The 24,079-nt window shown below is 39.2% G+C and overlaps 1 protein-coding gene across 1 annotated transcript; it reads right to left on the bottom strand.

Moving 5' to 3' along the window:
• Positions 1–2,708: 2,708 nt before the first annotated feature.
• Positions 2,709–16,087, bottom strand: LOC133539846 (protein Bouncer-like). Its single transcript, XM_061882094.1, has 3 exons — positions 15,930–16,087; positions 10,772–10,882; positions 2,709–7,194 (listed from the first exon to the last, which is right to left on the bottom strand). The coding sequence occupies exons 1-3, from the start codon at positions 15,979–15,981 to the stop codon at positions 6,983–6,985; spliced, it is 375 nt and encodes a 124-aa protein (XP_061738078.1). The 5' UTR covers positions 15,982–16,087; the 3' UTR covers positions 2,709–6,982.
• Positions 16,088–24,079: the final 7,992 nt, after the last annotated feature.

Below are 24,079 nucleotides of genomic sequence, written 5' to 3'. Positions count from 1 at the left end.
CCTTCCGCCTGATTGTAGCTGAGATAGGCACCAGTGCCCCCCGCGACCCCAAAGGGAATAAGCGGTAGAAAATGGATGATGGATGGATATGAATTATTGACCTATTGAAGGCTCCAATTACTTCAAATCAAATAATCCAATTTGAAACATTTTTGGGGAGAAAATATTGCATGTAACGTGTGGTATTCTATGACAAAAGGGGAAAAAAACAGACAAAAACATTCAAATAAATAAATAAACATGTATCATTGATGGCTTGATCAAGTTGATAAAGCCATCAATTCTTACTAGGTCAAGGGTTGAAAGTAAAAAAAAAAAAAGTACCACTTATTTCCAACACTTTTATGAGTTATGAGTTTCTGATTGATTAAAACTTTTATTAGTAGATTGCACAGTACAGTACATACTCTGTACAATTGACCACTAAATGGTAACACCCGAATAAGTTTTTGAACTTGTTTAAGTCGGGGTTCACGTTAATCAATACATGGTAGTTGCCTTTTGGATCCCTGACCATTTTAAGGTGAGGGTCAAGGGTTAGGTTTAGGATTAATAAAAACTTATATTCAATGGATAGATCTAAAGTTGATCTAGAGATTTAAGGGTTGAAAGTTAAAAAATAAATACTATAGTGTATGTTGTATTTTTAACTATTTTATGAGTTACAAGTTACATTTTGCATCACTGCAAATGAGAGTGGGATTTTATCTTTAACTGTCATTGCTTTAAAAAAATAAGGGATCAAAATCAATGTTATTATGATTTATTGACCTATTTATGGCTCAAATTACAAACCCTGTTTCCATATGAGTTGGGAAATTGTGTTAGATGTCAATATGAACGGAATACAATGATTTGCAAATCCTTTTCAACCCATATTCAATTGAATGCACTACAAAGACAAGATATTTCATGTTCAAACTCATAAACTTTAATTTTTTGGGAAAATAATAATTAAATTAGAATTTTTATGACTGCAACACGTGCCAAAGTAGTTGGGAAAGGGCATGTTCACCACTGTGTTACATCACCTTTTCTTTTAACAACACTCAATAACATTTGGGAACTGAGGAAACTAATTGTTGAAGCTTTGAAAGTGGAATTATTTCCCATTCTTGTTTTATGTAGAGCTTCAGTCATTCAACAGTCCGGGTTTTCCGCTGTCGTATTTTACGCTTCATAATGCGCCACACATTTTCGATGGGAGACAGGTCTGGACTGCAGGCGGGCCAGGAAAGTACCCGCACTCTTTTACTACGAAGCCACGCTGTTGTAACACGTGGCTTGGCATTGTCTTGCTGAAATAAGCAGGGACGTCCATGATAACGTTGCTTGGATGACAATATTTGTTGCTCCAAAACCTGTATGGACCTTTCAGCTTTAACGGTGCCTTCACAGATGTGTAAGTTACGAGTGCCAATTGGGCACTAATACACCCCATATCATCACAGATGCTGGCTTTTGAACTTTGCGCCTATAACAATCCGAATGATTATTTTCCTCTTTGTTCTGGAGGACACCAAGTCCTCTGTTTCCAAATATAATTTGAAATGCGGACTCGTCAGACCACAGAACACTTTTCCACTTTGCATCAGTCCATCTCAGATGATCTCGGGCCCAGCGAAGCCAGCGGCGTTTCAGGGTGTTGTTGATGGATGGGTTTGGCTTTGCATAGTAGAGTTTTAACTTGCACTTACAGATTTAGCGACTAACTGTAGTTACTGACAGTGGTTTTATGAAGTGTTCCTGAGCCCATGTGGTGATGTAATTTACACACTGATGTCGGTTTCTGATGCAGTACTGCCTGAGGGATCAAAGGTCCGTAATATCATCGCTTACGTGCAGTGATTTCTCCAGATTCTCTGAACCTTTTGATGATTTCACGGACCGTAGATGGCAAAATCCCTAAATTCCTGGCAATAGCTCGTTTAGAAATGTTGTTCTAAAACTGTTCGACAATTTGCTTACCAAGTGGTGACCCTCGCCCCATCCTTGTTTGTGAATTACTTAGCATTTCATGGAAGTTGCTTTTATACCCAATCATGGCACCCACCTGTTCCCAATTAGCCTGCACACCTGTGGGATGTTCCATATAAGTGTTTGATGAGCATTCCTCAATTTTATCAGTATTTATTGCCACCTTTCCCAACTTCTATGTCACTTGTTGCTGGCATCAAATTCTAAAGTTAATGATTATTTGCAAAAAAAAAAAAAAAAACGTTTTTCAATTTGAACATCAATATGTTGTCTTTGTAGCATATTCAACTGAATATGGGTTGAAAATGATTTGCAAATCATTGTATTACGTTTATATTTACATTTAACACAATTTCCCAACTCATATAAAAACGGGGTTTGTACGTCGCATCAATTAATCCACATATACTTTTTTTTTTTTGAGGGGGGGCAGGATATTGCATATTTTATTTTTTTAACGTAAATGGGATAAATATATAAAAAATAAATAAATTAAACTTTATGTCAACAAATAGAGCTGAAGTTTATCTACAGATAACTTATTTTAAAAACTTTTTATGAATGAGACCCTTCTGAGTCCCCGGGAAACAACTTAAGGTCAGCTCTGAAGGTAAAAAAAACAAAAAAAACCTCTGTATTTAATTGCTTTTGAAAATGAAAAACACCAAAATGGCCCCCATGTGAGATAACTGTTCTGTGTGCAGCCCTCAGTGGAAAAAGTTTGGACACCCTGAGTTAAATTAAGTTTATTTTGAACATGCATGTAAAGTTACAGAGGATCAAATCTCACGTTCACATATACACAATTCAACATGTTCGAAAAGGAGTAGGAAGAAGCAGACTTTGCATGTTATTATTTGAAGCCTGCTCTACAGGTGCTTAAACCGTACTTAAAAAAAGAGAACATACACATTTTGTCTAAAAACAATGCCTTTTGTTTTTACAGCATTTTGTGACATGCAAACTGAACAGAATAATAATCTCAATACTTCAATAATAAAGTTGTTTAACACATATTGAAGTCACATTTTATCTTGCACTGTGAACGACTGCATAAAAACATCAAATTTAATAGAAAATCAGTTTTGGGTGTTATATATCGTTCAGTGTGAACCTAGCCTATATGTGCCAGACTTCCACACAGCTACATTGAGGAAGGATAACAACGCTTATTAGTTCATTTTTTGCACTTCATTATGTTTCCAAAGCGTGAATAAGGCTCTTATTGTTTCAGTGCGCCAAAGAAAAGGAAAGCCATCATCATGGAAGTGAAAACGAACATCATAAGAAGTTTCTGGAGGATGTTGAAGGTTCTGCTGTTATGAAAGCAAACATAGTAAAACTAAGCAGCCTAATGATATCCTTGTTAAGATGGAAAAAGTACGATTCACAAGTGCTAAGGTTTGAAGACCAGGATTAATGTTTTATCCCAATTAAACTATTGTAGATACAGGAAAATAATACATTAGTTTGAAAAAGTGGGAAGGAAGTGAAAGTGAAGTGTTTCTGACCATTAAGTGATGGGTAATGCACTGAAGGCTGGTGCTAATTTGCATAACATGAACATAAAGTGAAGTTGGTGGTGTGAATGATACAGCAGCAAGTGAGTTTCCTATTTAATTTAGTGTTGTATTGCTATGCTGTATCTTTACATAGTGTGAGTGACTTAAGTGTTGCAATAGTATCAATCTTTCAAATATATCTGTGTTTTAGCTGTTTCCTTATAATTTAGTTGTATTTTTATAAGGGCTGTCAAAGTTGAGTACATTATCCATTGGTGTACACCAGTATCTTTGTATATGCAATATTATTGAAAGTGTTCAATGACAAGACTCCAACCTGCAAAGCAGATCTGACAAAGAAAGTTGGAGCAAGACTGATGAAGAGTACTGTTTGTCACTCGTTAAGTCCCTGCCTCAGAGACTGCAAGCTGTTATAAAAGCCAGAGGTGGTGCAACAAAGTGGGGTTTTTTTGTTCATTTTTTATGATTCCATATGTTCGTCCTCAAAATTGAGTGATTCCATAAGCTTTTCACTCTATTTGATATAAAAATGAAGCTCTTACAGACTGGATTTCTTTTAATGTTTCTTAAAGCCCGAACGTTGCCATTTGAAATTACTATAGTTGTGTGTCATGTCAGTTATTTCTACAGAATAAACATCTGAATGAACATCTTCCAAGTCTGGTGATTCCATCATTTTTCCTAGGGATGCAAATAACAACTAACTCGTATATCATCTATTCCACACTTCACTCAATGACAAGAATTAAGATGTAGTGTCCACAAAATCAAAACAACATATCTCTTTTTTAAGCCTTTTCTAACATCCCTAACTACAAAAAAAGTTAAAAGTAAGTATTATTGGTGCTGATAGCGGGTCAATATCAATATTGCCCTATAGTGAATCGTATCGGAAGTGAAAAGCTTGTATCAAGATACTGCTAATCCTAATTATTAGGGCTGCGAATCTTTGGGTGTCCCACGATTCGATTCAATATCGATTCTTGGGGTCGCGATTCGATAAAATATCGATTTTTTTCCGATTCAACGCGATTCTCGATTCAAAAACGATATTTTTCCGATTCAAAACGATTCTCTATTCATTCAATACATAGGATTTCAGCAGGATCTACCCCAGTCTGCTGACATGCTAGCAGAGTAGTATATTTTTTTCAAAAAGCTTTTATAATTGTAAAGGACAATGTTTTATCAAGTGATTGCAATAATGTAAATTTGTTTTAACTATTAAACAAACCAAAAATATGACTTATTTTATCTTTGTGAAAACATTGGACACAGTGTGTTGTCAAGCTTATGAGATGCGATGCCAGTGTAAGCCACTGTGACACTATTGTTCTTTTTTTCTATTTTTCATAAAGGTTTAATGATAATGTCAATGAGGGATTTTTAATCACTGCCGTGCTGAAATTATAACTAACATTGATACTGTTGTTGATAATATTCATTTTTGTTTCACTACTTTTGGTTTGTTTTGTGTCGTGTTTGTCTCCTCTCAATTGCTCTGTTTATTGCAGTTCTGAGTGTTGCTGGGTCAGGTTTGGTTTTGGAATTGGATTGCATTGTTATGGTATTGCTGTGTAGTGGTTTGTTGGATTGATAAAAAAAATAAATAATAAAATAAAAAAATTGATTAAAAAAAAAAAGAGAATCGATTCATATTCGAATCGATTTTTTCCCCACGCCCTTACTAATTATAATCACAATCAACAAATCAAAGACAAGTCACAATCTTAAAACTATTTCAAGTAGAAAGTATCAGCAATATTTGTATTTACTTGATTTTAGGTCCATAATAGGCATTACCTTCCAGACCTGATACATTATTAAAATGTAAAGACAATGTACTGGCCTATGGCGACTTACAGTATGTGTTAAATATTTGGTCAAATGTTTTTGTGATAAATACTTGTTAATCATAGCCATCAGATATATTTTTTTTATGTTCAAACGTCGATACTTCATACTCCTGCAGCAGGCTCCGATAGAGCATCAGTCGATAAAGGGGATATCCAAAATCTGAAATTATTTATTTTTTGCTATGGACTAAACGCATTTAGGTTTGACATAAAAAATCAACAGGTATTTATAACTGCATCTCATGCACAACTTGCCAATTAAAATCTAAATCGATCAGGAGATCAGCAAGTTTGAAGATACTATGTCATATATATATATATATATATATATATATATATATATATATATATATATATATATATATATATATACATACATACGTACATACGTATATATATATATATATACACATATATATTTACAGTCCAGGTCAAAAGTTTGGACACATCTTCTCATTCAATGGGTTTTCTTTATTTTCATGACTATTTACATTGTAGATTGTCACTGAAGGCATCAAAACTATGAATTAACACATGTGGAGTAATGTACTTAACAGAAAAAGGTGAAACAACTGAAAACATTGTTTGTATTCTAGTTTCTTAAAAATAGCCACGTTTTGCTCTGATTACCGCGTTGCACACTCTTGGCATTCTCTGGATGAGCTTCAAGAGGAAGTCACCTAAAATGGTTTTCACTTCACAGGTGTGCCTTATCAGGGTTTATTAGTGGAATTTCTTGCTCTATCATATGATAGAGCAAGACAATATATATATATATATATATATATATATATATATATATATATATATATATATACATATATAAATGGGTTGTACTTGTATAGCGCTTTTCTACCTTCAAGGTACTCAAAGCGCTTTGACACTACTTCCACATTTACCCATTCACACACACATTCACACACTGATGGAGGGAGCGGCCATGCAAGGCGCCAACCAGCACCCATCAGGAGCAAGGGTGTAGTGTCTTGCTCAGGACACAACGGACGTGACGAGGTTGGTTCCAGGTGGGATTTGAAGCAGTGACCCTCGGGTTGCGCACAGCCACTCTCCCACCGCGCCACGCCGTCCCAATATATATATATATATATATATATATATATATATATATATATATATATATATATATATATATATATATATATATATATATATATATATATATATGTCAAAAAATATTACCTCTTAGTTATATTCATGTATAATTGTACTGACCTAAACACAACTATATATATGTAAATAAGCAAATACTCTTTGTCCCACAACCACCTCCATTTATTAATATATTAATTTATATTACAACATCATGTTTTTCTGGACACACTGTAAGATACTCACATATTGTCTAAAAAGCTATGTATGTGATATCGTTCATTTCAACTGAAGACTCGTTTATTTAATCTATATCTAAATATCTGGTTTCAATATCAAAATCAATTTTCACAGCTGAAGAGGCTGACATGGATGTGCAGTATTTGCGTATAAGTTAATAATAAGATACATGAATATGCAAGTATTTACTGATATCCATCATATACATGGTAAAGATGATTTATCAGGCGTGATGTGCAAGAACCTGTATAATGGATCATGCGACAGTCCAACCTCCTATATGGCCAACAGCGAAAAAAGCGCCACCCCGGCAGCCATTGTCAGGGAAAGCTGGAGGGGCGCGGCACCGTTGCACATGTCGGTGACACAACAGTCGAAAGAGGCGGTGTAAGGAGTTCCAAGGGCCGTGCCGTTCATCGTAATCTCACACATGTTTCGATCCAGGCAGCCGCGGGTGTACAGTCTGATTGGCAATGGTCCGGGGAACTCTGAAAAAAGCGCAATCATGCATTAAAAACACGTACTAGAGGGATTAATGACCTTCATCAAGTTCAAATGGCGGTTAAAGCTAAGTAGTTTTGTGTATTCCAACTGTGAGCGCGGCACAGGGCCTCTGACAGTGTGGGTGCGGGTCAGCAGAGGGCTGCAAAGAAGGACAGTGAATCTAGATTTTAGCTTTGTTTTTAAATAGAAAGTGATCTCTGTTATGTTTGTGTGATATACACCGTGTTATTGTGTTCAACATGTACACATATTTACTAAAATATGTACTTTAGTCGAGTCTGGAACCCATTATTCATGTTTATTTTTTCCTTGGGAGAAACTTGCTTATATATACAAACTTTTCTATTTACAAAGCCTGTTCAAAATCCAATTGTTCATAAATTGAGCTTGTTCTATATAATTATTTTCTATGTAATATGTTTTGTCGTAATATTTTTATATTATCTTAAAATATAAAATTGCTTCTGTTTTTGTACGATTCTCTTTTTGTCTGACCTTTTGGAACGTATTACTTACCAAAGCCGAGGTACCACGGACTCGACCTGTATTTACTTGGTATCCAATCCATACCAAAGTATGTAGTATTCCCCACCCCTGGTTCATATCAGATATCATTTAAGAGCAAAATATAAGCACTGAAACATGCTGAAGTGTTGTTTTTTTTTTTAACTAAAATCCATTAAAATTCAGATTAAACCTGGTTTGGCATTAAGTTGTCTAACCCTGCACAAATGTGTCAATTTTGATCAAAGTAGATGAGTTACAAATGCCCACATTTGAAAACTGAAATATTTCTGTTGTAATCTTTTAGGTCTAGGGCTCCTCTTGTGGTTGTAGAATAGAATAGAATAGAATAGAATAGAGTTTTATTGTCATTATTGCAATGAACAGGTTCAAACAACAACGAAATTGGAGCAGCTCCTCCTAAGGTGCATATACAATATGGTAGTATAAATAGTAAAAAAAAAGATAGAGATGACAGATGTATCTATGTATATGTATATGCATCCACACAGATGCATATCTGCATGCATATGAATACATATACACACATAGTGAAGTGTGAATGACTTTTCGACGACTGTGGTAACAAGTTAATATAGAGTAATATTTTTAAGTTTGCAGCTATTTTAAGCACTACAGCTCTTTGGACAAAGAGAGAGATCAAGTGAAGGCGGTGTTTCCCCAAATATTTTCAACTTAATTAGAGTCATAATTAGTCACCTCCTTCCCAATGCTCGACACATAACATACATTTTCAAGAAGATCACAGCATGTAGAAGGAAGTTATGATAGTTATAATTTTAATCCAAAAGGGTATAAAATTAGTGTCAATATCAACCCGTTGTTGCGATCAGACCCCAACCTAAAAGCTTTATATCAGTTTGGAAGGAGGTCTGATCATCTTAAATGCAATAATGACAGTTCGATGGTTGATGGTAAGGAGCAGTTTTTGACGCCAGGCTCCGCCCATTAAGAATGGATACAAATACTGTAGGTACCGACCGATCCAAAACTTTAGAGTGTCATTGCGTTTTGTACCAACTCTGGTCAAGATCTGAATTTGTTGAGCCAAGTTATCCTGTACTGCGATAAGGTGGCGACCTGTCCAGGGCGTATCACGCCATCCGCCCGATTGTAGCTGAGATAGGCACCAGCGCCCCCCGCGACCCCAAAGGGAATAAGCGGTAGAAAATGGATGGAAGTTATCCTGTAAATGTTGAACGTTTGGTGGCGAACCATCAAATCAAAGTTTGGCACCATGCCCCGCCCACATCCTACAGCGGAGGCAAAATTCCCTTGTAATTTATGATCAGCCATCTGTCTCGTATCTGTCATTTCAACCACAACTCATTTGGTCAAAGTTTGTAGGAGTTTGTTCAAGTTGTTTTTTGGCCTAAAAATGGCCGACGGAAACTAAGATAATCGACTTCCTGTTTGTTTTCAAATATTGACTATCGAGACTTTATGTGCATACTGTACTGACAGTCATTTTCGTGACCATATGTAAATCTGGTGGCAGGGCCTCATTTTTTTCACATTTTTAAGGGGGTGCCAGAGAGTCAGTTTTGAAAATTTGTTTTCTATAACCCCAAAATGAAAAATGTTTCCGCCAAAACGTATACGTTTTTGTGCCTGCTAAAGTTGGAGGAAAATAATGCACGGACCAATTACAACAGGGCTCACGTAGCTGCTGCTCGGACCCTAATTAGCTTCTCATGTAGTGAACATAAACGTATAAGAAATTATATAACAGTCTGTCGGATGGTGATTAATGGAAGCAGACGAACATTGGAGACGGACAGTTTCTGGAATATGAACACTTACCCTGAAAGTAGAATGAGGATTTGGCATGCATGAGAAAGTGACAACGAAGCTCTCTTATCGTGCAACGCGTCAACATCAAAACCAATGTTGCAATAGGGGGAAGAAGCAAACAGCTTGGTCAGCATTAATGGGATTGATGAGGTCATTGTAAACAACACTGTCTCACTGTTAGCTTAAGCTACACAGGAGTGATGTGCGGCTCGATACGGAAATATGGATACCGCCGATACCAGGTCTTTATGCTCTAACATTGATTTTTCAAATCAAAATATCCATTTTAGTATTTTCTTACACTTTAGCAGTGAAACAATGTTTATCAGTAACAACAACGCAGTGGGAAGTAACTAAATGAATGAGATCTTGTCTAAATGATTAGTGGGAACTACTTTTCCTCTGCCTAGGTAAGTACGTAATGCGCAAGCGCAGTGGCGCACTAAACTGTGCTCAGTCATTCAGTCTTTCATTTTTTGTTATTTAAGAAAATTACTTTTAATTATAAATGAATCCCTCGGTATTAAACAACATCAAGCGTATGCAGAATTTTGTTGCAAGCTATTCGTAGACACAACATTCAGAGTTGAATAGAAATACAATGACGCATTCAGTGGACAGTAACGTGGTCACTTTTGGAGACCACACACCCGACTCTGTGGTTAATTGAATAGAAGAGTGATTTTCAAACTGTCGTACGTGCAACACTGGTTGTAAGCAGGCTCCGTTTAGTAGTTCACCATAGAATCTCTTGTTTTCAAGTACAGTGTTTTATTTTCCTATATTAGAACACAGTGTTACTGTTCAAACTGTATGTAATTTTGTTTTGTTTGTTTGTTGAATAAAACCTCTGCCCTGTTTTTAGTGAATATTTAGGCCTTGTACACTACTGTATTTTAATGTTCGTCATTATGGTGGTACTTGGTGAAAAAAGTTCAAGAACCACTGGAAATAGAATATTTACGCATGTCGCTTCTAGTCGATTTGTAACATAAACATCATTATATTTATGATATTCTTATACCAATTGGATATCATTGTTTTTTATTGTGTTATTGTAAAATATAGTTTTTTCCGTACTATGACAACTTTTCGTTGCTGTGATAAATCACATTTATGCCTCTAAAAAAACATGTGTCCAGGTGAACGCAAACAGCAAAGAAAAAAGGCAGAAATAAAAGTCACAGGGTCTCCACATCTAAAGTTAAATATGTTGCAAAATAAACAATAAATTCTACTCACCCGCACTTCCTCGGTAGCAAACCTCCGTTATGGCATCACATGTGACATCACTTCCAAACAGACAAATATCAAGTAGAGCTACCGGACAGAAGCGGCAGTCCAAGCAGTGTGCTGTTCAATGAGAAAAAGAAAAACAATCATTGTAGTGATTTTAAGTGAGGAGGATTCTTACAATAATTCATTGCTGTCTATCTTGCTGCAGAGTTGGGAAATGGAGTCATAGTTTCTATATAATACTTTTTTTTTACATATTTATTACACCTCCAGTGCAAAGATGTGATTGTTTATTCGTTTCTTGAACATGTGTTTCTACAGATTGCGCTACGTTATTGAAACCAGCAGAAGTGTCGTTGATTCATGTACTCTACCAGGGCCACCAGGAGAGCACAAAACATCATAAAGGACAGTACACCCCGCCAGCACAGTCTCTTCAGCCTCCTACCATCAGGCAGACGATACAGGAGCCTGAAATCCAGGACTACGAGACTGAGAAACAGTTTCTACCCACAGGCCATCAGGCTTGTGAATGCTAACTTTTGAATGCTAGTTCCCCCCCCCCGTCTTTACTTTTGTCTTTTTGAACAAAAGACAGCTACCTTGACCACCCCCGAACTGTGAACCATCACTGTAGACACCTTTCACCTTTGATCATTAGACACTTTAACAGTTGCTGTGACCCAAGGTCACCTCCATATTTATACTGTTGACTGTCAATCAGAATGTGCAATAATGTTATGTTACTTACTGTGCCTTGTATATACTTTTTTATTTTTAGCTAAGTACCGTGTGACTTGTTGAAGGGTGGACTAGCAAAGTAAGATTTTCATTGTACGGCAAACTGTCTGTTTAACTGTGCATATGACAATAAACAATCTTGAATCTTGAATCTTGATTCGGACGTAAACCCTCCCTATTCTGGTGTTTAGCACATCATGAGGCAAACCGTGCCCTTATTTCCCACACATGCTTTGTGTTTGGTCCGCTAATCACAGCAATTGAGCAAAGTTTTGTTACGAATGTCAACTACAATTGAATGTACATTCTATCGTAACAACAACATTACTGCAAACTGTGAGTGGCTTCTCTTAGACTGCTTTTGGGTATGTGCATGCGATCCTTGCATGTGGACCATACAGCGAGGAGTGGCAACATCGAATTCCCCGGATCGACGCTCAGTTTTTATTCAGTATCATTAGTAATTATGAAAAAATATAGACACTTTGAAATAAATATATGTTCTGTTAAACCATTAGCGTATGTTACTGGAAGCAAGCTAAGTATAGCTTTCGGTGTACACAAGGGGTCAAACCTGGGACCAAAATTCTTCAACCTGTATTTTTCCGAAGTAGCAAACAGGTTTATATGTGGTTATAGTGTATATATGTATTGTCTCATTCTGTTTTGCACCCTCTTGGCGTCAACATGTGCGTAGTCATGTACATGGTGTTATGTACATATACGTATATACCCCCCGCCCCCATTTTTTGTATATATATTGTTTTTCAAATCACCTGACATGTATACTGTGTATATGTACATAATTTATCAATTTTTTTAACGTAATTTTCTATATTCATGTTACAGGTTGTATATATTTTATTATTGAATGTATCAAATGTGATGAATATTTATGGGCCACAATGGAAACAAGCCTTTTGGTTCTTTGTGCCATCCATTTGCCTTTTTAAAGCATTACATGGATTAAATTCTTTAAGTTGTCAATAAACTTCTCAATCAATCAATCAATAAATACTATTTGTGAAACCCCAGAGGTATTATCTACCGAGGAAACTACTGCAATTTGGTAATGAGAGAATCCACCAGAGCAACTAAAACACAGAGAAAATTATTACTTAAAAAGGTGGTTTGAAATAAACCGCCTTTCCTCATGCCTAATCCAAACTAAAATTATGAGTAAAAAACAATGTTCTATGATAACAAAAGCTAGACGGAGGTGTTCTTGTTACCTTTTCTGGGGATTAAAACATTTAACTTTGAGCAAGTTGCAAACAGCCCCTTTAAACGTAGCTTGTGGTGTACACCAGGGGTCAATCCTGGGACCAGAACTCTTTAACTTGTATACAAATACTATTTGTGAAACCCCAGATGTATTATCTACCGAGGAAACTACTGCAATTTCTTGATGAGAGAATCCACCAAAGGAAACACAGAGAAAATTAATTACTTAAAAAGGTGGTTTGAAATAAACCGCCTATCCTCATAGTTAAACCAACCTAAAATGTGGTTGTTTATGAGTAGAAAAGCAATGTTCTGTGATAAAAAAGCTAGCCGTAGGTGTTCTTGTTATATTTTTGGAGGGATTAAAAAATGTAAAAAATTTAACTTTGAGAAAGTTGCAACAACCCCTTTAAACATAGCCTGTGATGTACACCGTGGGGCAATCCTGGGACCAGAACTCTAACTTGTAATTAAATACCATTTGTGAAACCCCAGATGTATTATCTTCTGAGGACACTACTTTGATGTATTCTTGTTAAATTTTCTGGAGATTTGAAAATTTTACTTTGAGCAAGTTGCAAACAACCCCTTTAAACATAGCTTGTGGTGTACACCAGGGGTCAATCCTGGGACCAAGACTGTTTATCTTGTATTTGAATCAAATCTGTAAAACCCCTGCAATTTGTACACAGCCTCTCTAGATAAAAATCGCACAATTTGTACATTTCCCAGCTTTACATCTTTAGTGGGCAAGCTGGCATTCCTTCTTAGTGCACTGTGCGCACTGCTGAGTGCACTTGGCCAAATACGGCACAGAAATCAATAATGAGACTGCTGAGAGTCTTTTTTCTTGATTTGAGCGCAAGCAAGCTTACACTCTTCGTGCAGTTAATGGAATTGAGTTCTGAGGACACGCAAACGCGATTGTGGCTGAGATAGGCGCCAGCGCCCCCCGCAACCCCAAAAGGGAATAAGCGGTAGAAAATGGATGGATGGATGGATGGATGGACACGCAAACGCTTTTGTCAGTATGTCGCCAATATAATGTTTAGTTTGAGAAAACATTTCAAGCATGACTTCGTACAGCCTGTGTAATATATTGAATTTATATGGGACATCGTTTTTCTTGCTAATCAAATAAAAAAAATTGCAGTCGTACTCCGATTAACCATGTAGAAGTGCAAAACTCACAAGGTCGCAAACAGACTTTTAAAAAATAAAATAAAAATAAGGATGACTTAAACAAAGTAACGGCTGTTCAGGCCAAAGGACCTTTTATATACAATAAAAGTAAGACTATAAATGATTATGGGTTGTATTTTTACAAAAACACACCAAATTATTTAGAAAACTGAATGTCTGGCCCAGGTCAATCCACTGTGCATCCAAACTTCGGCAATATTCCAGATATTTTTGTACACTGGACTCTGAAAGTAGAACCACCCTTATTTAAATGACATGTTATTCAATGGTAGAAGGCTGTCATCAGCCCGAGAATGTAGTACACAGTGATATGAGATTTTTTTTATGTTTGTGAGCAAATGTTGCCCTATTATAGACACACATACAAAAAATAATAATATATTACCAGTCCTCGCTCAGGGAGGTGCGTCATTTTGGTTGCATAGGGACAGCGTACAATAGGTGTGGTTCCATTAGTTGTGCAGTAATTAACGTTATTATGACGTGCAAGAAACGAAAGAAGCCTCACTTCTTGACATACAAGATTTTTGTACAGGAGTTTTTTTTCGACCCCACCTTTTTAGACAATAACAGGAATGCCATACTGCAGATGTCATACACACTTTACTGCACAATCTAATGAGTTCCAATAATAATTGTTACAAAACTCATATACATTACGTTTGATTACATGTGAAGTGCAACATATGTAAATGAAAAAAAAAAAAAAAAATCAGGCAATTTTTCGTATCGGATTAGCTTCCATAATTGATGAACCAGTGGAATTTTTCACAAGACTTGGTTTTTTACAAAAAATGTCACCAAAATGTTTTACCATGTCTCAGTTATATGGCCAAACATTGCTCATAATAAACCACTATAGTCTGTTTTCAATGAAAAGTATTCTGTGTATAAGGGGGTCCAAACAAAAAAATCCCATGTATTAGTAAATCAGTCCCAGCCAAGCCACCATGGGGCCAAAGAAAATTGCGAGTGCCAGCACTTTGATAAAAAAAACACTATGGAATTCAAGTCCTCTTTGCCAACAAGAGTCTTCTATAAAGGTAAAAGTAATGTTAAAATGTTAATTTATCCATCCATCCATTTTCTACTGCTTTTCTCTTTCGGGGTCGCTGTAGCCTATCTCAGCTGCATTCGGATGGAAGGCGATGTACACCCTGGACAATTCGCCACCTCATCACACTCATCTATTTAATGAATTATTAATATGTAGTTAATTGTTTTCTACATATATGAATATAACTATTCTCTATCTAACCTGTTTTGGGGTATCATTTTTGGATTTACATGATTTATTATGGGAAAAAATGCTTTAGTTTTCGTACAATGAAAAGGTTTGTATTTTTTACCAAACATTTTTTTTATTATTTATTGTATGTATTTTGAAAATATAGTAAATATTTTTATAACATAATTTTTTTTAAATAAATACATGATAAATTAATAAACTAACACATATTCCTGGTCTTTTTTTAGGACATTTTCAATTGTGCGACTCTAACCCTGATGTTGCACTTCCTTTCCATTTCCATCTTTACATTTATTTAATTCACTCAATATTAAATACAAAATAATTGAATAATGAATAATTAAGATAAATTATGAATGGAACAGAAAATAAAGAAATATAGAGGTATGATATATGCTCAGGATTCACAGATATACAACATTCGCTATTCAACTCAGAAAACTATTAAGGCCATATTTATATTGTATGTCATACAACAACAACAACAACACACACACAAAAAAATCATCGTGATTTTTTTTTTTTAATACATAAAGAGATTTACATTGTACTGCTTTGTAAATTTTTTGGCATGTTCGAAAAAAACCAAAACATTAATTGTCTCTTAATTGGCAACATAGAAAACATATTCGTACAAGAAAATCTGGTCTTTTTTTTTTTAGTAAAACCATGCATTAATCGTATAATAACCGTTCAATAAGGGAAGCGTGAGACAAATATTTTCTCTCACAGCTCTGCTGCACTTACCCGCCACAACAATGGCCGCCAGGAAGGTCGTTGCTTTCCAAAAGTTGTTCATCGTCTCAACAAAAACTTTCACCTGAATAAGATTTACACAGTCAGGCACTTAAATACACCGACTGTCATGTGACCAATCAATAGACGCGTGTACTGCACGTCAATGGGAAAGGCTGTAAAAATGTGACACTTCAGGTTTTGCCGTTTTGCAAGCAGTATGATTGGAAGCCTTCCAGTGCTAAAAAATATATATATATATCATCAACATTGATTTTTTGAATTGTGTATATAAAATATTTGATTATTTGTTGACAAATGGAGAGTCACCTATAAAGTAGGTTAAATCGAAATGATGGTATTTGGTCTTTATCTACAAAACCACTCTTTACTACAAATTATGGCTAATAATTACAAAAGAGGTGTTTAGACGTTTTCTACCAAGGGCAGCATACTAAAAAGTCAAAGCATGCCACACCATTTTTTTATTTTTTTATTCTGTAAAAAATTCTAAAAACAAAAATGATATACAGTACAGGGCAAAAGTTTGGGCGCACCTTCTCATTTCAATGCATTTTTTTTTATTTTCATGACTATTTACATTGTACATTGTCACTTAAGGCATCAAAACTATGACACCTGTGAAGTGAAAACCATTTCACGTGACTACCTCTTGAAGCTCATCGAGAGAATGCCAAGAGTGTGCAAAGCCGTAATCAGAGCAAAGGGTGGCTATTTTGAAGAAACTACAATATAAAAATATGTTTTCAGGTATTTCAGGTTTTAAAAGTACATAACTCCACATGTGTTCATTCATAGTTTAGATGCCTTCAGTGACAATCTATAAACCCCGTTTCCATATGAGTTGGGAAATTTTGTTAGATGTAAATAAAACGGGATACAATGATTTGCAATTCCTTTTCAACCCATATTCAATTGAATGCACTACAAAGACAAGATATTTGATGTTCAAAGTCCATCCATCCATCTATCCATCTTCTTCCGCTTATCCTTATCCCGGGGGCAGCAGCTTAAGCAGGGAAGCCCAGACTTCCCTCTCCCCAGCCACTTCGTCTAGCTCTTCCCGGGGGATCCCGAGGCATTCCCAGGCCAGCCGGGAGACATAGTCTTCCCAACGTGTCCTGGGTCTTCCCTGTGGCCTCCTACCGGTTGGACGTGCCCTTCGGGTAGCATCCTGACCAGATGCCCGAACCACCTCACCTGGCTCCTCTCGATGTGGAGGAGCAGCGGCTTTACTTTGAGCTCCTCCAGGTGGGCAGAGCTTCTCACAATCTCTAAGGGAGAGCGCCGCTTGTACCCGTGGTCTTGTCCTTTCGGTCATGACCCATAGCTCATGACCATAGGTGAGGATAGGAACGTAGATTGACTGGTAAATTGAGAGCTTTGCCTTCCGGCTTAGCTCCTTCTTCAACACAACGGATCGATACAACGTGCGCATTACTGAAGACGCCGCACCGATCCGCCTGTCGATCTCACGATCCACTCTTCCCTCACTCATGAACAAGACTCAGAGATATTTCAACTCCTCCACTTGGAGCAGGGTCTCGGAGATGGCACCCTTTTACGGGAGAGAACCATCGAATCGGACTTGGAGGTGCTGATTCTCATTCCGGTCGCTTCACACTCGGCTGAGAACCGATCCAGTGAGAGCTGAAGATCGTGGCCAGACGAAGCCATCGAGACCACATCATCTGCAAAAAGCAGAGACTTAATCCCGCGGCCACCAAACCGGAACCCCTCAACGCCTTGACTGCGCCTAGAAATTGTGTCCATAAAAGTTATGAACAGAATCGGTGACCAAGGACAGCCTTGGCGGAGTCCAACCCTCACTGGAAACGTGTCCGACTTACTGCCGGCAATGCGGAGCAAGCTCTGACACTGATCGTACAGGGAGCGGACCGCCACAATCAGACAGTCAGATACCCCGTACTCTCTGAGCACTCCCCACAGGACTTCCCGAGGGACACGTTCAAATGCCTTCTCCAAGTCCACAAAGCACATGTAGACTGGTGGGCAAACTCCCATGCACCCTCAAGAAAACTGCCCAGAGTATAGAGCTGGTCCACAGTTCCACGACCAGGACGAAAACCATACTGTTCCTCCTGAATCTGCAGTTCAACTATCCGGCGTAGCCTCCTCTCCAGTACACCTGAATAAACCTTACCGGGAAGGCTGAGGAGTGTGATCCCACGATAGTTGGAACACACCCTCCGGCCCCCCTTCTTAAACTCATAAACTTTTTTTTTTTTTGCAACTAATAATTAACTTAGAATTTCATGGCTGCAACACGTGCCAAAGTAGTTGGGAAAGGGCATGTTCACCACTGTGTTACATCACCTTTTCTTTTAAAAACACTCAACAAACGTTTGGGAACTGAGTAAACTAATTGTTGAAGCTTTGAAAGTGGAATTCTTTCCCATTCTTGTTTAATGTAGAGCTTTAGTCGTTCAACAGTCCGGAGTCTCCATTGTCGTATTTTACGCTTCATAATGCGCCACACATTTTTGATGGGAAACAGGTCTGGACTGCAGGAAAGTACCCGCACTCTGTTTTTATGAAGCCATGCAGTTGTAACATGTGCTGAATGTGGCCTGGCATTGTCGTGCTGAAATAAGCAGGGGTGTCCATGAAAAAGACGGCACTTTGATGGCGGCATATGTTGTTTCAAAACCTGTATGTACCTTTCAGCATTAATGGTGCCTTCACAGATGTATAAGATACCCATGCCTTGGGTACTAATGCACCCCCATACTATTACAGATGCTGGCTTTTGAATTTTGCGTCGATAACAGTCTGGATGGTTCGCTTCCCCTTTGGCCCGGATGACACAATGTCAAATATTTCCAAAAACAATTTGAAATGTGGACTCGTCAGACTATAGAACAATTTTCCACTTTGCATCAATCCATCTTAGATGATCTTGGGCCCAAAGAAGCCGGCTGCGTTTCTGGATGTTGTTGATAAATGGCTTTCGCTTTGCATAGTAGAGCTTAAACTTGCACTTACAGATGTAGCGATGAACTGTATTTAGTGACAGTGGTTTTCTGAAGGGTTCCTGAGCCCACGTGGTGATATCCTTTAGAGATTGATGTCGGTTTTTGATACAGTGTCGTCTGAGGGATCGAAAGTCACGGTCATTCAATGTTCGTTTCCTGCCTTGCTGCTTACGTGGAGTGATTTCTACAGATTCTCTGAACCTTTTGATGATATTATGGGCCATAGATGTTGAAATCCCTAAATTTCTTGCAATTTCACTTTGAGAAACGTTGTTCTTAAACTGTTTGACTATTTGCTTACACAGTTGTGGACAAAGGGGTGTACCTCGCCCCATCCTTTCTTGTAAAAGACTGAACATTTTTTGGGAAGCTGTTTTCATACCCAATCATGGCACCCACCTGTTCCCAATTAGCCTGCACACCTATGGGATGTTCCAAGTAAGTGTTTGATGAGCATTCCTCAACGTTATCAGTATTTTTTGCCATCTTTCCCAACTTCTTTGTCACGTGTTGCAGACATCAAATTCTAAAGTTAATGATTATTTGCAAAAAAAAATGTTAATCAGTTTGAACATCAAATATGTTGTCTTTGTAGCGTATTCAACTGAATATGGGTTAAAAATGATTTGCAAATCATTGTATTCTGTTTATATTTACATCTAACGCATTTTCCCAACTCATATGGAAACGGGGTTTGTACAATGTAAATAGTCATTAAAGTAAAGAAAACGCATTGAAAACTTTTGGCCTGTACTGTATATTCACAGATATAACTGTGTGTCAGCTTTGTATTATAGGTAATACACCGATTAGACTCTTGAGAATTGGCCAATACCGATATTAAACAGATACGATATCAGCACAAATGATACATGCTTTTAGCATTTTGTACTGTGGCGTGTTCAAAAAAATAAACAAGTCAAAAAAGAGAACAATGGTATGTATGAAAAACACTTACCTATTTATCATTAACTGTCTGGAGTTAATTTATGATATCTTTAAGTTGAATCTGAGTGGTCATTGTTGTTGTTTTTGTTGCAACATCTTGTGGTCACTGTAATTTATTAAGCTCATGACGTCGTAAGTGGAGTGATGCGGACAAAACTGGATACAACTTTTAACACTCTGCTGTCTTGGAGACTTTGAATCTGTATTTATCCATCCATCCATCCATCATCTTCCGCTTATCCGAGGTCGGGTCGCGGGGGCAACAGCCTAAGCAGGGAAACCCAGACTTCCCTCTCCCCAGCCACTTCGTCTAGCTCTTCCCGGGGGATCCCGAGGCATTCCCAGGCCAACCGGGAGACATAGTCTTCCCAACTTGTCCTGGGTCTTCCCCGTGGCCTCCTACCGGTTGGACGTGCCCTAAACACCTCCCTAGGGAGGCGTTCGGGTGGCATCCTGACCAGATGCCCAAACCACCTCATCTGGCTCCTCTCGATGTGAAGGAGCAGCGGCTTTACTTTGAGTCCCTCCCGGATGGCAGAGCTTCTCACCCTATCTCTAAGGGAGAGCCCCGCCACACGGCGGAGGAAACTCATTTCGGCCGCTTGTACCCGTGATCTTATCCTTTCGGTCATGACCCAAAGCTCATGACCATAGGTGAGGATGGGAACGTAGATCGACCGGTAAATTGAGAGCTTTGCCTTCCGGCTCAGCTCCTTCTTCACCACAACGGATCGGTACAACGTCCGCATTACTGAAGACGCCGCACCGATCCGCCTGTCGATCTCACGATCCACTCTTCCCTAACTCGTGAACAAGACTCCTAGGTATTTGAACTCCTCCACTTGGGGCAGGGTCTCCTCCCCAACCCGGAAATGGCATTCCACCCTTTTCCGGGCGAGAACCATGGACTCGGACTTGGAGGTGCTGATTCTCATTCCGGTCGCTTCACACTCGGCTGCGAACCGATCCAGCGAGAGCTGAAGATCCCGGTCAGATGAAGCCATCAGGACCACATCATCTGCAAAAAGCAGAGACCTAATCCTGCGGTTACCAAACCGGAACCCCTCAACGCCTTGACTGCGCCTAGAAATTCTGTCCATAAAAGTTATGAACAGAATCGGTGACAAAGGACAGCCTTGGCGGAGTCTAAACCTCACTGGAAATGTGTTCGACTTACTGCCGGCAATGCGGACCAAGCTCTGGCACTGATCGTACAGGGAATGGACCGCCACAATAAGACAGTCCGATACCCCATACTCTCTGAGCACTCCCCACAGGACTTCCCGAGGGACACGGTCGAATGCCTTCTCCAAGTCCACAAAGCACATGTAGACTGGTTGGGCAAACTCCCATGCACCCTCAAGAACCCTGCCGAGAGTATAGAGCTGGTCCACAGTTCCACGACCAGGACGAAAACCACACTGTTCCTCCTGAATCCGAGGTTCGACTATCCGACGTAGCCTCCTCTCCAGTACACCTGAATAAACCTTACCGGGAAGGCTGAGGAGTGTGATCCCACGATAGTTGGAACACACCCTCCGGTCCCCCTTCTTAAAGAGAGGAACCACCACCCCGGTCTGTCAATCCAGAGGTACCGCCCCCGATGTCCACGCGATGCTGCAAAGTCTTGTTAACCAAGACAGCCCCACAGCATCCAGAGCCTTAAGGAACTCCGGGCGGATCTCTTCCACCCCTGGGGCCTTGCCAACGAGGAGCTTTTTAACTACCTCAGCGACCTCAGCCCCAGAAATAGGAGAGTCCACCACAGATTCCCCAGGCACTGCTTCCTCATAGGAAGACGTGTTGGTGGGATTGAGGAGGTCTTCGAAGTATTCCTTCCACCTATCCACAACATCCGCAGTTGAGGTCAGCAGAACACCATCCGCACCATACACGGTGTTGATAGTGCACTGCTTCCCCTTCCTGAGGCGGCGTATGGTGGTCCAGAATCGCTTCGAAGCTGTCCGGAAGTCGTTTTCCATGGCTTCCCCGAACTCCTCCCATGTCCGAGTTTTTGCCTCCGCGACCGCTGAAGCTGCACACCGCTTGGCCTGTCGGTACCTGTCCACTGCCTCCGGAGTCCTATGAGCCAAAGGACCCGATAGGACTCCTTCTTCAGCTTGACGGCATCCCTCACCGCTGGTGTCCACCAAGGGGTTTTAGGATTGCCGCCCCGACAGGCACCAACTACCTTGCGGCCACAGCTCCGATCTGCCGCCTCGACAATAGAGGTGCGGAACATGGTCCACTCGGACTCAATGTCCAGCACCTCCCTCGTGACATGTTCAAAGTTCTTCCGGAGATGGGAATTGAAACTTTGTCTGACAGGAGACTCTGCCAGACGTTCCCAGCAGACCCTCACAATGCGTTTGGGCCTCCCAGGTCTGTCCGGCATCCTCCCCCACCATCGCAGCCAACTCACCACCAGGTGGTGATCGGTAGAAAGCTCCGTCCCTCTCTTCACCCGTGTGTCCAAAACATGAGGCCGCAAATCCGATGACACAACTACAAAGTCGATCATGGAACTGCGGCCTAGGGTGTCCTGGTGCCAAGTGCACATATTGACACCCTTATGTTTGAACATGGTGTTTGTTATGGACAAACTGTGACGAGCACAAAAGTCCAATAACAGAACACCACTCGGGTTCAGATTCACGCCTCTCCAGGTTTTAATAATTAAAAAAATATATATATTGACAAATGTGGTGTTTTAGACTGGAAATTGTTCAATAAAGGACACTTATTATGTATGGCTCGCTTGTGTGCTTGACCGTTGTCAGTTAGGGACCCTAATTACGAATGTCGAGCTTGCGCTAATCCAAAACTTATTATTGTGCTTGGATCAGATCCGATAAAAATCTCATATTTACACTTTTGTTAGTATAGTGATTTAAGGGTTTTTTTCATTACATTATGTCTTGTTGCTCTTGTTTTGTTTGATTCTATTTCAACAATATACTGCGGGCCAACAAAACTCGGGCTGCGTGGCACTCATGGTCTCGGGGGCCATGCTTTGGAAACCATTGCCTAGAAGGCCTACTGAAACCCACTACTACCGACCACGCAGTCTGATAGTTTATATATCAATGATTAAATATTAACATTGCAACACATGCCAATAGGGCCAGTTTAGTTTATTAAATTACAATTTTAAATTTCCAGCGGAGTTTATTGTTGAAAACGTCGCAAAATGATGACGCGTATGATGACACGTGCGCGTGACGTCGCGAGTTGGAGGGGACATATTAGCGCAGCACCACTTGAGGCTAAAAGTCGTCTCTTTTCATCGCGCATTTACACAGTATTCTGGACATCTGTGTTGCTGAATCTTTTGCAATTTGTTCAATTAATAATGGAAAAGTCAAAGTAGATGGAGGTGGGAAGCTTTAGCCTTTAGCCACACAAACACACGGTGTTTCCTTGTTTAAAATTCCCAAAGGTGAAGCTTTACTATGGATCAGAGCGGTCAAGCGAACATGGATCCCGACCACTTGTCAACCAGCAGGTTTCGGTGAGAAAATTGTGGTAAAAAGTGGCCTCTTACCGGAGATCTGTGGAGCTTGCGCCGTCCATGCAGCTGCTGTCAACTTCCCTCAGACACTGGCGTCAACACACCCGTGGACACACCCCTCCGACTATCAGGTACTATTTAACTCACTAAAACACTAGCAACACAATAGAAAGATAAGGGATTTCCCAGAATTATCCTAGTAAATGCGTCTAAAAACATCTGAATCGCTCCCAATGCAATCGCCTTTTTTTAATTTTAACTTTTTTTATTTTTTTCTAGTCCTTCGCTATCAATATCCTGAGCCACAAATCTTTCATCCTCGCTCAAATTAATGGGGAAATTGTTGTTTTCATGGTCCGAATAGCTCTTGCTGTTGGAGGCTCCCATTATAAACAATGTGAGGATGTGAGGAGCCCCACAACCCGTCACGCGCACGTCGTCTGCTACTTCCGGTAAAGGCAAGGCTCTTTTAGTAGCGACCAAAAGTTACGAACTTTATAGTCGATGTTCTCTACTAAATCCTTTCAGCAAAAATATGGCAATATCGCGAAATGATCAAGTATGACAGATAGAATGGACCTGTTATCCCCGTTTAAATAAGAAAATCTCATTTCAGTAGGCCTTTAAAAGATTCTTAGTAGTAGCTGAAGCTATTAGTCATCACGTTTGCAGGCACATACCAGAAC

This window comes from Nerophis ophidion, linkage group LG21 (assembly GCF_033978795.1).
Source record: "Nerophis ophidion isolate RoL-2023_Sa linkage group LG21, RoL_Noph_v1.0, whole genome shotgun sequence".
NCBI lineage: Eukaryota > Metazoa > Chordata > Actinopteri > Syngnathiformes > Syngnathidae > Nerophis > Nerophis ophidion.
Note: the sequence above shows the minus strand (reverse complement) of the source record. Positions and strands in the feature narration are given on the sequence as shown.